Genomic DNA, 17,106 nt, shown 5'->3' with positions numbered 1-17,106 from the left:
AAGTTCCTTGGACTGTTTTTCCCAGGAAGTGCCTCCACCACCCAATCAGGGAAGACTCCATGGTCATTATAGCCTTGAGGTGGGGGAGAATGAAAGGCAAGCCTTGTAAAATTCGATATGATTGAATCCACTAACAAAGGTATCTCTTGCACGGTTGAATGATTGTTATCGGAGCTGACATCCGCTGGTGAAAAATTTACCATTGTGTTACTAGCATCCATTGGAGAATTCGCTCATAAAATCTTGCTAGAGGAATTAAAATGATGGCAGCTGATATTGACCCAAAGGCTTGAAGCACTAAGGAGGCTGAAAATTTGGTACTGCAAATTATTTTTCTGACCTGGCATCTGACAGTCTGTACTCTTGAGAGAGGAAGAGAAGCTGTCAATGATATTGTGTTAAACACTGCTCCTATGAATTCTAAAGTTTGAGTTGGTTGTAGCAGACACCTCTCGTAATTTAGGGTTATAACTAGATGTGAACAAATATGAAGAATGTGATCTATTGCCCTTGTTGGCAGTTGCCTGGTTAGGGAAGTAATGAGCCAGTCTTTAGGTATGGAAAAACACAATCCCTGCAGTCTCAGGTGAGCTGGTACCACTGCCATGCAGGTGAACACCCTGGGAGCTGTGGTGAGGCCAAAGGGCAATTCTCTGAACTGATCATGACTGGTTCCTAGCCAGAAGCATAAATACCTTCTGGACTGTCTGTTCATCTTTGTGTGATAATACACATCCTTAAGGTCTATAGAGCACATCCAGTTGTCCTTGCCCAAGAAAGGTGAACTACCCAAAACTGTGAATGTCAAACTGAATCTGTTCAAAATGCTGAGATCCAACATTGGTCTCTAGTCCCCTGTTTTCTTTGGCACTAAAAAGAAGCTTGAATAAGTTCAAGATTCTATCTGGTATGGTGGGACCGCTTGAATGACTCTTTTTTCCAGCGGCTTTTGTAATTGTAGTGCTGCTGCTTTCCTCTGACTGGGCAGACTATTAGGAATTTTGCATACAGCTGGAGGGGGAAGGGAACAGGGAATTATATCACCTATGGAAATAATCCTCTGCACCCAGGTATATCTAGCCAAGCTCTCTGGTGCAGGGACAGTCGACCCCCGATTGCCTCCACAGGTGGCCAATCGGCCCTCCTTTAAGGAGCATTGGTAGGATCTTATCAGAGAAAATCTCTGGACCACTGGTTTTGCTGACCTCTGCCACGGGGGCATCACTGTCCATTAGAATGCCCCCCTGCCACTAACAGAACCATCTCCACATGTGTCCAAGAAAGGACCCAGGGACTTTCTGAATCACATCTTCCAACCACCTTTTTTATTCCTAGCAAAGGATCTGTGATGGGTTGAAAAACATACACCCACTGCAGAGAGGGTCTTTCCATCCTTTTCATACCTGGAGAGTGTCCCCTTCACTTTTGCGCCAAACAATGAACTGCTGTCAAAGGCAGCACTGATAAATGAGGACTTGAAAGGCTCCACTAAGTCACATAAGCACAGCCAGGCATGCCTCCTAATGGATAAGCCTGAACCCGCTGCCTTTAAGGCACCTTCAACTGCAAGTGAAAGAAGCCTCATGGAGGACTTTGGAATGGATTATAGGGTAGCTAACTGAAAGGCCACAGAAGATTAAGCCTCAGCAGTAAAGATCCATGATCAAGTCCTTTTGTAGCCTAGTAAAATGTGCCAAATAGTTCAGCAACCTAACAGCAAAGGTTGCTGATAAACACTCTTCCCAAATCTGTCCATCACCCAAGACTCCCTGTTAGGGGGATGAACAGATTAACTTTGCTCAGCAAGTTCCTTTTTAGTGGCCGCCACCATGACCACAGCATTCACAGGCATACCCTTACTCCAGAATTCCTTCCTGATAGGTGGAGCCAGAATCCAATCTGGCTTCTTTGGGATTGGCTCAACTGAGTCAGCTTCCTTCCACGTCTGCCTACTGACCAAATCAATGAGCTCATTTGGTGGGCAGAGTAACCAAGGAGGTAGACAGGCCAGCTCCGAAGGCTTCCAGAAATACTTATCCCTCCAGTGAAAGGTTGCTGGAGGACCAACCACCTCTCTGTTTAAGGATCTCGGGAATGTCTCCAAATGAGATGTTTTCTGTAGGTGATGGTGGGGACCCTTATTCATCAAAATCAGTATCCTCAGTGACAGATTCTTGTCAAGAGTTAGAGTGCCTCCTTTTGCACTTCCTCTTCTGAGGGACCTCCACATTAGGACGCTCAGGTGAAGTATTGGAAGAGATTGTAAGACCCGGATGGATGGTCTGCATGTCTTGAGCTGGCTGTCCCTGTGACTTACAAGGATATGGCTATAAGCACAGAGACATCTGGGAACCAGATGGAAGATCCAATGGGGTTGGATCCGTTCATCCATTCTGAACAGAAAACAGTCTTCACCACCTCAAAGGCAGATTTCCCCAGACAGAAGGAAAACATCAGTTCCAAGAAGGTGGGCTTCTGGACCACTTCCTCCCTCTGCTCCAACAGAAGGACAGAATGAAAACTGACATTAGATACCCGGTTTCTCTTTTTCCCACAATGGGAGAGCTGAAATTAAACTGTTGATCAACGTGCAGCTGTCTTCTAAGCCCCATAAATGCAATTTCTTGTTGCTTAACTTCTGTTGAGTTTCATCAATGAGAATTAAATGGTTAAAAATATAAATGGTCTCTTTCATACTGAGTTAAGATCTCTTCCAAGATACAATGAATCTTAATGGGATTAAATTCGTTCCCCAGCATTATTACAACTGCTGCTTGAAAAAGATTTATGGAAATATATAGAACTGTAAAATTTAACCTGATGTCCCTAATATAGGCAAATTACAGGTAAAATTACGAAGGGCTTGAATCAAATCTTCTACTCCCACCACAAACATACAGAAACCCTCATAACTAATTATACAAACCTCTCCCTTCAAATAGTTAAGAAATGCCCTAGTACTATTTCCACAGTACTCTCATCCATCTACATTGACAAGAATAAGCCATCCTTCGTGCAACAGGGAAATAAGGCTAAACTCTCTATGACTGTACAATACACATAAGTAAAAGAATATTAGCTAAACTATTAGGCACTTACCATGCATGGCCAGTTAAGACTGCTGAAACGCTCATAGTATTTTGTGACGTATAGAAAGAGGAACACCGATGTAATCAGAAGCTCTAACAATGGAGCAGCCAGATAGGATGCATCTGAGGCAGCAAAGCAAATAAATATGATAAAGCAAAGCACCTACGTGAAAAGAAAAAAGGGTCAGTCACCATTTGATGAAATCATTATGAACTACTACTGTTTCAGGACAAAAACCTATACAAGCCTGCTTACTATGCTGTATTGGATGAATGTGCATGTCTTGTGTGCATTCGAGAAACAGCCAAAAAAATAGACACATAAGATAATGTGCTTCATTTTTATCTAAAGCATTCATGAGTAGAAAATGCTTAAGCATTAAAGGTACTTAAATATGAACTGGTATGCCACAAAATGAAAGCCCAAACCTTCTCATATGCCATCCTTAATTCTATTTTATCGCCTTACCTGTCTTGTCAACACCTGTGGTTCACCAATTCTGACCTTCCCAACTCTCGACAGCTATTATCAGCTCTCTGCTATTTTACGGTTACCAAAAAACAGTTAGCGGTCAATTCTGTAGCACAGACTACTATATTCCTTACTGTAGGCAGATCAAAAATGATCAACAAACAGGAATCAAAATCTATCAGGGCCACTAAAACCCTTTTAAATAACAGCATGCGGACAGGCTTTGTCCCAGAGGAATAGAGGACTGCAACAGTCATCTCTCTCTGCACAAGGGTGGGTCCCCATCAACTGACACAGGGAACTACAGACCCATATGCTTGACCAGTGTCATCTACAAGGCCATGGAGAGAATTGTGGACTTTATCATTAACACTGGGACTGGTCCAGTTTTTGGAGAGATCCTATTTGGCTTTGTCAAGGGGAGGTCTTGCCTGGTCAATCCGGTGGCTTCTTCATGAAAGTCAACACGATCATGGAGAAGGGTAAAACATTACACACTGCTTATCTAGATCTGGCCAAAGTTTTCAACACAATCCCCACTTGGTGATAACAGATAAACTTACTGAGTTAAGCATATACCCCTAAATCATCAGATGGATAAGCCAACTGGCTCACTGGCAGGACACATCTGGGTAGGTGAATATTTCCAATAAGAAACAGCTTACTAGGGGTGTCCAAGAGTTCAGTGTCGGGGACCCCTACTGTTTGGTATATACTTTTCTGAAGTTAAGGCCAATGTTGGGGGCCTACAGCTCACCAAGTTTGCTGATGAATGTAAGCTGGGAGCAATGACTGAATCCCCAAATGATGCGGACATCCTACAAACCGGCCTAAAAATGACAAACTGGTGCCAAAACCATGGTATAAGACTAAATGCTAAAACTGCACAATCATACACTTTGGTAAATCAGATATCCCTACAAATTCTAATAGTGATAGCACACTCTTAAAAGTAGACCCAGTGGTGAGGGACCTAGGAACACAGATAGATAGTAACCTAAACTTTGACCACCAGGTAGCAACAGTATAGAGGAAGTCCTTGTGTGCGGCCCAACTTTTATGTAAAAGCATGACATCAAGATCAAAGAAAGATACAGTGCCACTGTACTTGGCCCATAATTGATTACAATGCTCCCTTCTGCATACACCTAACCAGTTACTTACACCAACTGGAAAGGCCCCAAAGGTTTCTCACTAAAAATACCAAGTGCAAGGCACATGTCTTATGCAGAATGACTAAAAGCCCTATCCCTTCACCCTGTCGCATGTCATTTACTGAGAGGGGGGATTATGCCTAACCTACAATGCATTCTCTGATCCAGCCCTGATGGAAATGTTACGTATTTGCAAGAAATATTATACAAGAGTTACGCATTCCATGGACCTGGACCTTATTTGTGACTAACAGAACTTCCTGGAGAAATAGATTTGCATCCCAAAGACTACCTCATCTATGGAATAAACTTCCCATCTTCGTAAAAGAAAACACATCCCTTACGGTCTTTAAAAATTATCCTGAATAAATGGATGGGAAACCGTAAATTCACTCCTGGGGTACTGCCTCTGTCCCTTATGGAAACACACAGTCTACAAAAAGACTCAGGGCTCCAACAACCAAAGACCCACTACCCAGATACTACCGCATCCCATATCTGGGGAATTAAAATATAATATTGCCATATCCTGGGTATTACTGGATAAGATTATAAAGGCTATTGTACAATTAGCCTAGTAATCGCCTATGAACAACGCATACGAGAGCTAGAAGAGCTGGCCAAGGACAGTGACAATGAGTGGCTGACACTGGCCCACCCACTCTGGTGTGGAAAGGCAGCCTTGGTTTGCTGCAAGACTGATGCATCATGGGGGATGGCCACAAGGCAGGGGACAGTATAAAGGCTGGAGTGTATGCTCTGGCCTGCCAAGTAGCACAGCAATCCAGGCAGCTGCCTATGGTTATGTGAAAGCAGTGTATTCATGGGCTACCACAAAATTCTCTTTTTTTGGCTGTGCATGTGCTAGGATATTATGGAGTGGTTCAATATGCACTGCAGAAAACCACAAAGTATTGATTTAGATTTATAAGTTCTTACTAAGGGTATGGCCAAAGAGACCATCAAAAAACAGAAAACATCAGCCACATCACCCAGTACTGATGGGAGATTAAAAATGTACCCGCCAAGTACATTTTCCCAATGTATCCCTAGATAAAAACTATAAATTGATGGATAAAATTCTAACTGCCCTTTTAGAGGAGCATGGTAGGACTCAAACCTACAATCGTCCGAGTTGAAGTCCAGATACCTTTATCCATTAAGATACATGAAGGAATGCAAAACTGTGTAAGCAAACTTAAAGTTACGTACTAACCATAACTATGCATCTGTGTTGTTCATTTTTATTCTTTCTTAATGTATGGGTTCTGGATCCAACCTTGGATCCAATTTGGTTGCATGCACTAGACTTTAGATTCAACTCTTGATCTCCTCCCTCTACCCATAATGCCCCAGTCAGCCAAGAATACCTCAGATCTAATTTGTTGCCTTACAGATCCTAGGAAGAAGGAAAGTACATCAAAGCTGGGGCTCAAACCTGGCACAAAAGTTTTCATAATATCCACTATGTCACTTCAGAAGATGGGAGGAAGAGGAAAGGAGGGTGGGGGACTTGAATAAAAATTGACAACACAGATGCATGGTTATGGCGAGTATATAATATCTAATGCTGTCCTTTTCATTCTTCTTCAAGATATGGGACAAAACCCCCCAGCTGTGTGTATCTTGAGTGGCCCTCATGGAAGGATATTCCAGAGAACTGCCAAACCAAACGCATCGCTGCTTCTAGAGGTCACATCTAGTTTGTAATAAGCAATAAAGATTTGGGCATTAGATCAAGTAGCTGCTGAACAAATGTCATCAATGAAAATTCTAGACCAAAAGGTGGAAGAAGTTGCCATGGATCTAGTAGAATGTGCTTCAGGAGGCTTTGATAGGGAGTGGCCTTGTTGACTATACACAAAAGAAATGCAATCAGTAATCCATTTGGCTTGGTAACTTTAGAAACTGGTAATCCCAGTCTGTTCAGTGAGAAACAAACAAAATAAGAAGTTATGTACCTACCATAACGTTCCATGTTAGTTGTCGTCTTCTCGCCTTCTTTCTTGCTGGATGGGTTCGGAGCTGATCCTCGGCTCCGACTCAGCCAATACTAAAGCTTGAGAGCTAATTCCACCGGCTTGAGGCTCCGCTATATCCCACAATGCTAGGCGGTAACTACTCAGATCTCGTTTGATAGCTAAACCAAGCAGTTCTGGTCTCCATAGTATGGAGAAAAAAGGACCCACCTCTATATAAACCTAAATGTAAGCTACCACAAACATAAAAAGGGGGAATAGAGGTGGTAGAACATGTGGGAAGGAAAATTCCAAAGGAAGATCCCAAAATTTCCTATTGGTCTGTCCAGGCTAGGGGGAAGGAGGGTGGGACGCAAGAAAGAAGGTGAGAAGAAGACAACTAACATGGAACGTTATGGTAGGTACATAACTTCTTAATGTTAAGTTGTCAATCTCGCCTTCATTCTTGCTGGATGGGACCGCGTCCCTAGCACCTTATTCCGGGTGGCCTATCGAACAGACTCTTGAGAACAGTGGAACCAAAGTTGGCACGGTTTCTGGAGGCCATATCCAATTTGTAATGTAAAATGAAGGTATGAGGAGAAGCCCAAGTGGCTGCTGCACAAATGGAATCTATTGGCAGCCTGTCCTGAAAAGCTACAGATATAGCTAATGCCCTAGTTGAATGAGCTCTAGGTCTTGAAGGCAGTTTTTGATGTCTGATTTCATAGATGAAGGTAATTATAGCAGGTAAGCCATCTTGAAAGGGACACTTCAGTAACTTGAAGGCCCAATTTCCCTTCCGCATAAGACAGGAAAAGCTGATCAGATTTCCTGAACTGTTTAGTCCTGTCTAAATAATATCTAAGTTGGCAGTGAACATCTAGAAAATGTAACTTTTGTTCTGACCTGTTGATATAGTCACGGAAGAAGACTGGGAGATCAATCATTTGGTTCAGGTTTGTCTGAGAGGAAACCTTAGGTAAGAAGGACGGATTAGTCCGGAGGGACACCCTATCTTTGTGGAAAACTAAGTAAGGAGGACGACTGCACAGAGCATAAAGTTCAGATACTCTTCTAGCTGAAGTTATGGCTACTAGAAAAAAGTGTTTTCCATGAGAGCAACTTAAGAGGGCATGAAGCCGCTGGTTCGAAGGGGGGGGGGGGGGGAATCAAGGATGCCAGAACCAAACTCAAGTCCCATTGAGGTGGGGGATCTTTGATTGGGGGCTTGAGCAGAAAAACACCTCTTAAAAAGGCTTTGCAGAGCTTATGGGACATGATACTGGAGTCTAAGACACCTACATGAAAATTAGATATAGCAGCTAGTTGTACTCTAATGGTAGATGAAGAAGAGCCTACATGAAAGAGCTCTGCCAGAAAGTCTAGGATAGACTGGATAGGTGCAGTGAAGGGGTCTATATTTTTTGATGCTGCCCAGAAGGAAAAACGTTTCCACTTACTATTATAAATCTTCCTGGTAGAAGACTTGTGAGAGGCTATCAGGATGTTTCGGACCGAATGAGAGATTAAGGAAGCCTGGCTAGGGTAGGAATTGGAGAAACCACGCTGTGAGGTTGAGAGAATGAAGGGAGTGGTGCAGCTGGCCCGACTGGTGGGTCAACAGATCTGGCACCGGGCCCAGATGCCAAGGCTGCTCCAACAGGTAATGATGGAGGAACAGAAACCATATCTGTCGAGGCCAGTAAGGGGCAATGAGGATCATTGTAACTCTCAAGGCGATAGCTTTCTGAATTAATTGTTATTTCAGTGGAAAAGGGGGAAAAGCATACAGAAGTCCCCGGGGCCAATCGTGGACTAGAGCGTTTCTGGTGGGATGGCCTGGTAATGGGAAGAGAGTGAAGTCGTCGTGACACTTGCTGTTTTGGTGAGTAGCAAAAAGATCGCAGCAAGACTGGCCCCATCTTTGGAAGACTTCTTCCAGCACTGATTTCTTAAGAGACCACTCGTGGGGCATGAGAATGGCCCTGCTCAACTTGTCCGCAATCACGTTGGACTTCCCGGGAATGTGCGTTGCTATCAGAAAACGCTGAGAAGAAATCGCCCACTGCCAAAGTCTGAGTGCTTCTCGACATAAGGGGTAGGATCTGGCTCTGCCCTGTTTTGCTTATGTACCACACTACGGACACGTCCGTCTGAATTGCAATAGTCCTTGTGGGAAGAGAGTCCTGAAGGGCTTGCAACGCTAAAAGCACTGCTTTCATCTCTAAGACATTTATGTGCAAGTGGCACTCGAAAGGTTGCCATGTGCCCTGGACTGTCCTGCCCTGATAATGCCCTGATAATGCCCCCCCACCCGATCAGGGAGGCGTCCGTTGTCACTGTGGCGACTGGGGGGGGGGGCAATGAAAGGTCTGCCCTGGAGAACTTGAGGTGATGTGATCCACCAAGACAGGTGATTCTTGCATGATTGAGTTATTAATATGATGTGAGACATCGGGAGCTGTTAGAAGGATCATTGAGTAAACAGCATCCATTGGAGGATCCTCATGTGGAAACGATCTAAGGGGAGAAGGGTGATGGTAGCTGCCATGAGTCCCAGTACCTTCAAGACTACCCCGGCTTTGACCTTGCTGCATTGTAATAGAAGGTAAACCTGTTTGCGGATATCTAACACTCTTTGCTCTGTAAGTCTGGCGGAAAGATTGAGTGCTTCCAAGGTGGTACCTATAAAGGTAATAGATTGACAAGGCAGATTTTTCGAAATTTATTGAAATGCCTAGAGCTTGGCAAGTTCGGATGGTGAAGTCTCTGGATAGAAGCAGTTGATGTCTGGTGGTGGCGGTAAGGAGCCAGTCGTCTAAATATGGAAACACCTGGAATCCTTGATGTCTCAAGTGAGCCGCGACCACTGCCATGCATTTGGTAAACACTCGGGGGGGCTGTAGTGAGATCAAAGGGCAGGGCTCTGAACTGGTAGTGACTGGCTCCCAGCCTGAAGCGGATAAACCTCCTGGAGCGTCTGTGCATTTTGATATGGTAGTACGCATCCTGAAGGTCTATCGAGCACATCCAACTGTCCTGACCCAAGAAGGGTAGAATGGACTGTAGCGTGACCATCCGGAATTTAGTTTTTTTGATCTAACTGTTTAACTTGCTGGGATCCAGTATAGGTCTCCAGTCCCCTGTTTTTTCTGGTAACAAAAAGAATTTGGAGTAGATTCCGGATCCTTGCTAGTCTGCTGGGACTGATTGGATAGCTCTTTTTGATAGCAGCTTTGATATTTCTAGTGCTGCTTGTTCCCTTAGACTGGGTGGAACGTCTGGAAGGGATCCTTTGGGTTGGGATGGGATGTGAATAAAGGGAATTTTGTAACCCTCGGATATGATTGACTGTACCCATTTGTCTTGGGTGAGGGAAAGCCAGGCTTTTGGGTACAGTGATAATCTTCCCCCGACTGCCTCCGAAGGTGGACAGCCGGGCAGCTCCTCAGGGATGCTGAAAGGGTTTATCAGAGAAAGTTTCTCTGCTACCCTGGTTTTGTGGACCTCCTCTGCCTCTAGGGCATCTATTGTTATTCTCCCCCCGCCTCTAGAGGGGAATCGACCTTGTGCGTCAGATGAGACTCCCTGAGGTTTGCGGAACCACGTTTTTCCTCCCCTCTGACCTTTGGGATAAGGTCTAGAAGGGGTAGAAAAATGGACTCCCACGGCAGAGAGAGTCTTACCTTCCACCTCGCACCTAGTCAATGTATCCTTCACCTGAGGACCAAACAAAGTTGAGCCAAAGGGGCAATTGGTGAAGGACGCCTTGAAAGGGTCTGCAAAACTGCAAAGCCACATCCAGGCGTGACATCGTAAAGCTACACCTGTGCCTGCGGCCCTACTCGCCCCACCAGCAGCATACGAGATAAGCCGCATGGAGGAGTTAATCGAATTCAGGGTTGCCAACTGAGAGTTCATTTTGTCTTGGAACCCCTCAGCTGTTGGATCCTGTATAGCCTCACCCATATCTTTGAACAAATCTCTCTGGAGACGGGTGAAGTGACACAAGTAGTTCAGCGACCGCATTGCAAAGGTCACTGATGAAAACATCCACTTACTGTACCTGTCCATGGTCCTAGACTCCTTATTAGGAGGATGGACAGGTACCGAAGGATCGGCTAACTCCTTCTTAGTGGCTGCGGCCACTACCATGGCATCAACAGAGACATATTTAGATAGAAACTCTTTCTCCTTAGGGCCAGTAATAAATTTTGACGGCCTCCTTGGGGTAGGTTCCACTGAATCAGGGGCCGTCCAAGCCTTCCTTGCCACCACTTCCATAAGGGGGTCAAAGGGAGGGGACACCCAGGAGGTGGAAGGGCGAGAGCCAAATGCCTCAAGGTAAACGGACTCGTCCTTTGAAGGGTTAAGGGTGGGCCAGTCCCCCCTCTGTTTCAGGATTTTGAGGATGTCAGCAAAGGAGACATCCTCAGAGGGGGACCGAGGGGAACCTTCAGATTCCTCCAAGTCAGTGTCAGAGGTGATAGACTCAGGGGAGTCAATGTGCTTCCTCTTGCACTGTCTCTTCCGAGGGGGTTCTCCTACCGGATCAGGAGAGGCCTCGAAGAGGAGGAAATTCCCAATGGGGAAACCTGAGGAGCTGGCTCTCTGCGGTCTGATACAAGGGGATGGGTAGAAATCACCACAGGAACTGAAGAGGGAGGAGCTGACGGAGCAGACTGTGGGGGAGACAATGGGTCTAGCACGCTCCGCATGACCTCGAAGGCACCCCCATCAGGCAGGGCCAGAGGTCCCCGCTCCGAGGAGACAAGGACCCCCACCCCCCGCACCGACAGGGACGGCTCAGAGGCCGATGTTGGAGCCGAACTCACCAGCGCCAACGCTCCAAGAGGGAGAACGGGGTCGGACAAGGGTCCGATGCCACTCGTCCCCTCGGAGCAGACGAGGGAAGCTCGGCGCCGAGATCCCTCCAATGAGGAAATCGGAGCAGACGGAGCAGAAAGGGAAGGTATCGGCTCCAAAGCACCGACAGCCACGGCTCCGATGAGCCCCAGCTCCGAACTCAAAGGAGTCAGAGGAGGAATAAAATCAGGGATGGAAATAGCCGCAGACTGCAGAGTAGGGCTATGTAGCATTTGGGCCAGTGCCTCGGACTTGAGAAGTCTACTCACCACCCTTTGTAAATCATGGTCGAACAGCCTGGAGGACCGAGAGGAATGAGACCTATGGCTCCGTTACGATAGGAGAGGAGATCCCGGAGCCGAATGGATGGAGCCGATGGAAGGGGACCTAGACCTCTTCTTTGAAGGTGGCTTCGATAAGCCTATTGGAGCCAATTGAGTCTCGTCAACCTCGGCTCCAGCTGGAGCAGAGGGGATGGTATGAGATTTGGAAACATCGGCTCCAGCCGGAGCCAATGTCGAAGCTGTTTTAATGCTTCCAGGGGACGGCTCTGAAACTGGAGCCGACGGTCTGGAAGTCTTAGAAGGCTTCCCCGACGCAGACTGGGTCAGGAGGCCTTCAGGCTTTAATAAGCCACGTAGAATCAACTTATTTTTGCGTTCCTGCAGGACTCTAGGGCTGAATGCATGGCACACAGCACAAGAGTCCTGCAGGTGCAAAGGTCCCAGGCAATATACACAAGAAGTGTGACCGTCTGTCAGAGACATTTTCTGACAGCACGAATCACACTTCTTGAAGCCTGAGACCTTTGAGTCTTTAGATATCCTAAGAGCGGAGTGAAGAAAAACACAAACACACAGACACACCCTTAACCAAAATAAAAATCCAGTCACACTGAAGGACTAGGGGAAGGAGAGGGCCAAAGGCCTAAAGTTAAGAAGGGAATAAAAAGGGGATTCTAACACAAGAGGGGACCCGATTTAAACTAATGGAATACTTTAAATAAAAACTATACTAAATGGAAAAAATAGGGGTTGAAATTGAAGTTTCTGAACAAGAAAACTTACTAACCTGCCAGAGCCGGTAGAAGAAGCACCTAGTCAGCTAAGCGGCAAACGAGATCAGAGTAGTTACTGCCTAGCATTGTGGGATATAGGGGAGCCTCGAGCTGGTGGAATTAGCTCTCGAACTTTAGTATTGGCCGAGTCGGAGCCAAGGATCGGCTCCGATCCCATCCAGCAAGAATGAAGGCGAGATTGACTATTTAACATTAAGAAGTTGTGTATCTACCATAACGTTCCATGTTAGTAGTCTTCTTCTCGCCTTCTTTCTTTCTGGTTGGGTTCGGAGCCGATCCTCAGCTCCAACTCGGCCATCTTCAAAAGCTCGAGAACTGCTTACTGCCTTGAGGCCCCCCTATATCACATGATGCTTGGCGCTAGATACCCAGATCTCGATTGGTAAGTCTAACTGCAGACATAATACAGGAATCCTATCCTAGGATGCATAAATCCTACTGGAGAGACAACTAGTCAGAAGGAATAGCCAAAGAAGACTCAGCCAGTGAGAAAAAACATAAGGAACTCTTCTCTGTCTACTAGGATAGGGGGATGGAGGGTGGGACGCAAGAAAGAAGGCGAGAAGACGACAACTAACATGGAACGTTATGGTAGGTACATAACTTCTTAATGTTAAGTTGTCTATCTCGCCTTCATTCTTGCTGGTTGGGACAGCATCCCTAGCACCTCAATCCTGGGTGGCTCATCGGAACAGACTCTTCAGAACAGTGGAATCAAAATCAGTTCTGCTTCTGGAGGTCACGTCCAGCTTATAATGTGAAATAAAGGTATGAGGATTGGCCCATGTAGCTGCCGCACAAATAGTTTCCATTGGCAATCTTGCCTGAAAAGCCACTGAAGTAGCTAGAGCTCTAGTGGAGTGACCTTTTGGTTTAGCAGGAAGCTCTCTATTCCTTAGCCGATATATAAATGTAATAATAGACGTCAACCACCTAGATAAGGTTACTTTTGACACTGGTAGACCTTGTTTACCCTCAGCATAGGACAGGAACAGCTGGTCTGATTTGCTTAGTTCTATGCAAGTAAAAACGTAACTGTCTATGAACATCCAACTGATGCAATTTGTACTCCGCCTTGTTGGAATAATATGGAAAAAACACAAGCAGATCAATAGACTGATTCAAATTATTGTCAGAAGAAACCTTTGGAAGGAAGGAAGGATTAGTCCTGAGAGACACTCTATCATTGTGGAAAACTAGATAAGGAGGGCGAACACAAAGAGCCTGAAGTTCAGAAACTCTTCTGACTGAAGTAATTGCAACCAGAAGAAGGGTTTTCCAAGAAAAACTTCAAAGAACAAGAAGCTGCAGGTTCAAAGGGGGGCAGTATCAGGGAAGCTAAAATCAAATTTAGATCCCACGGAGGCGGGGGATCTCTCACTGGGGGCCTGAGTAAAGTAGTCCCTTTGAGAAAAGCTTTACAAAGCTTATGGGACATAATACTAGTATCTGATAGACCTGTATGAAAGTTTGAAATTGCAGCTAACTGAACTTTAATCGTGGCAGGAGAAGATCCAGCATGAAAAATTTCCGCGAAAAAATCCAAAATATGGTGCACAGGGGCTGAAAATGGATCTATATTCCTAGCCTCTGACCAGAAAGAGAAACATTTCCACTTACTAGCATAAGTCTTTCTAGTGGTAGACTTATGCGATAAGATGATTTCACGCACCGAGTGGGAGATGTTTGGAAGCCTGGCTAAGGTCGGAAGTGGAGCAACCAAGCAGTGAGCTGGAGAGATTGAAGGGATTGGTGCAGCCCACCCGATTGATGGATCAGGAGGTCTGGAAATGGGTCCAGGGCTGCTCCAGAAGGTGATGATGCAGGAATGGGAACCAAATTTGTCGAGGCCAGTAGGGGGCAATGAGCATCATCTTGCATCCCAATGTGGTAGCTTTCTGTATTAGTTTGGGAATCAGGCGAAATGCATAAAGAAGTTCCAGAGGCCAATTGTGAACTATAGCGCCTCTGGGGGAGGGGAGAGAAGAAATTGTTGCACTTGCTGTTGAAGGGGGTGGCAAAAAGGTCACAGGAAGGCTGACCCCATTTGCAAAAGATTTGATCCGCCACTGTCTGATTGAGAGACCACTCGTGAGGCATGAGAATTGCTCTGCTCAGCCTGTCCGCTATAACGTTGGACTTCCCAGGGATGTGTGCTGCTATTAGAAACCCAGGGATGTGCGCTGCTGTCAGAAACCGTTGGGAAGAGATCACCCACTGCCAGAGTCTGAGTGCTTCTCGACATAGGGGTAGGACCTGGTTCCACCCTGCTTGTTGATGTACCACACACTACCGACATATTGTCAGTTTGAAATGCAATGGTGCCGGTGGAGAGAGAGTTCTGAAGAGCTTGCAACACCAAAAGCACGCCCCTCATCTCCAAGACATTGATATGCAGATGATACTAGTGAGGCTGCTAGGTGCCTTTGACTGTTCTGCCCTGAAAATGCCCCCCCCCCACATGATCAGGGAGGCATCCGTGGTCACCGTAGCCACTGGAGGAGGAAGAGCAAATGGTCTGCCCTGGGGTACTGATGGGGAAACCATCCACCAAGCAAGTTGGTTTTTGCATGTCTGTGTGATCATTATCTTGTGAGACATTGGAAGTTGCTGGAAAGACCACTGGGTGAACAGCATCCACCGAAGAATCCTCGTATGAAAATGAGCAAGAGGAACTAGTATGATAGCCGCTGCCATGAGACCCAAGGTTTTTAGGACGAATCTGGCCCGAATTTTTTTGCATCCTAATAAGACCTGCACATGTCGGCGAATGTCTAGCACTCTGTCTAATGGAAGTCTCGCTGACATGTCCTTTGTATTTAAGTTTGCGCCTATAAAGGTAATAGATTGACAAGGTGACAATGCAGACTTTTCGAAACTTATTGTGATGCCTAGTTTGGAGCAAGTTTGGATGGTGTAGTCTCTGGCTCACAGCAGATGATGCCTGGTGGTACCTAGTTTGGATTAAGTTTGGATGGTGTAGTCTCTGGCTCACAGCAGATGATGCCTGGTGGTAGCAGTAAGGAGCCAGTCGTCTAAATATGGAAACACCTGGAATCCTTGCCGTCTCAGGTGAGCAGTAACTACTGCCAACACCCTGGGGGCTGTGGTGAGACCAAAGGGCAGAGCTCTGAACTGATAATGACTGGCTCCCAGCCGGAAGCGAAGGAATCTTCTGAACGTCTTTCCATTTTGATATGGTAGTACGCGTCCTGAAGATCTATGGAGCACATCCAATTGTCCTGACCCAGAAAGGGTAAAATGGACTGTAGCGTGACCGTCCGGAACTTTGTTCTTTGAACAGACCTGATTAGTCTGCTGAGATCCAGAATGGGTCTCAAAGTCCCCTGTCTTTTTTGGTACCAAGAAGAACCTTGAGTAAATTCCAGACCCTTGCTGGTCTGCTGGGACTGGCTGGATGGCTCTTTTTCTTAGCAGTTTTGATATTTCTTGAACTGCCTGATCCCTTAGATTGGGTGGAACATCTGGAAGGGATTTGTTGGGAATGTAGGGGGTGCAAAAGAAGGGGATTATGACAGACAGTACCCATTTGTCTTGTGTTATACTTTGCCAGGCTTTTGGGTACAGCGATAATCTTCCCTCCCGACTGCCTCTGAAGGTGGACAGCCAAGCAGCACCTCAGGGATGCTGGAAGGGCTGGTCAGAGAAAGATTCTCTGTTGCCCTGATTTTGTGGACACCCTCTGCCCCGAGGGCGGCGTCTATTGTTGTTCCCTCCTCTGCCCCTGGAAGGGAACTCTCCACGTGTCAGGCACGGCTCCCTGGGGTTTCCGGAATCGCATCTTCCCACTCTTCTGACCTTTGGGATATGGTCTAGGATGAGTGGAAAAATGGACTCCCACAGCAGAGAGAGTGTCTTGCCTTCCTGCTCGCACCTGGTAAGGGTATCCTTTACCTGTGGTCCAAAAAGAGCAGAACCATCAAAGAGAGTGTTGGTGAAAGACGCCCTGAAGGGCTCCGCAAAGTTACATAACCGCATTCAGGCATGCCTCCTCAAGGCCACACCTGTGCCTGCAGCCCTACTCTCACCATCAGCTGCATAAGAGATGAGCCGCATGGAGGAGTTTACTACCGAATTAAGAGTCGCCAGCTGGGAGGCAACCTTAGCCTGGGCCCCCACAGCTGATGGATCTTGAAGGGTATCTCCTAGCTCTTTAAGGAGATCCCTTTGAAGGCGGGTGAAGTGGCACAAGTAGTTCAGCGCCCTCATGGAGAAGGTCGCTGAGGAAAACATCCGCTTCCCATATCTGTCCATTGTCCTAGATTCCTTATTAGGGGGATGGACAGACGAAGAAGTTTCAGCCAACTCCTTTTTTGTGGCCGCTGCTACCACCATGGCGTCAAAGGTAACACCCTTTGTCAGAAATTGCTTGTCCTGCGGTGCAGTAATAAATTTTGTGGGTCTTCGGGGGGTTGGTTCCACTGTGTCTGGGGCTGACCATGCCTTCCGAGTCACCACCGACATC

General features: G+C 46.3%; 1 protein-coding gene across 2 annotated transcripts in view; it reads right to left on the bottom strand.

The window, feature by feature from the left end:
- CMTM5 (CKLF like MARVEL transmembrane domain containing 5) overlaps nucleotides 1-17,106 on the bottom strand; it is a 364,621-nt gene that overhangs the window by 238,805 nt on the left and 108,710 nt on the right. For both annotated transcript variants that reach the window (XM_044058568.1, XM_044058569.1), the window contains one exon: nucleotides 3,100-3,252. In XM_044058568.1, the coding sequence (XP_043914503.1) occupies nucleotides 3,100-3,252 (153 nt within the window). The remainder of the gene's footprint in view (nucleotides 1-3,099; nucleotides 3,253-17,106) is intronic.

Source organism: Protopterus annectens, chromosome 16.part0 (assembly GCF_019279795.1).
Source record: "Protopterus annectens isolate FY-2018-M chromosome 16.part0, PAN1.0, whole genome shotgun sequence".
Taxonomy (NCBI): Eukaryota; Metazoa; Chordata; order Ceratodontiformes; family Protopteridae; genus Protopterus; species Protopterus annectens.
This window is presented reverse-complemented; position numbering and strand designations above follow the sequence as displayed.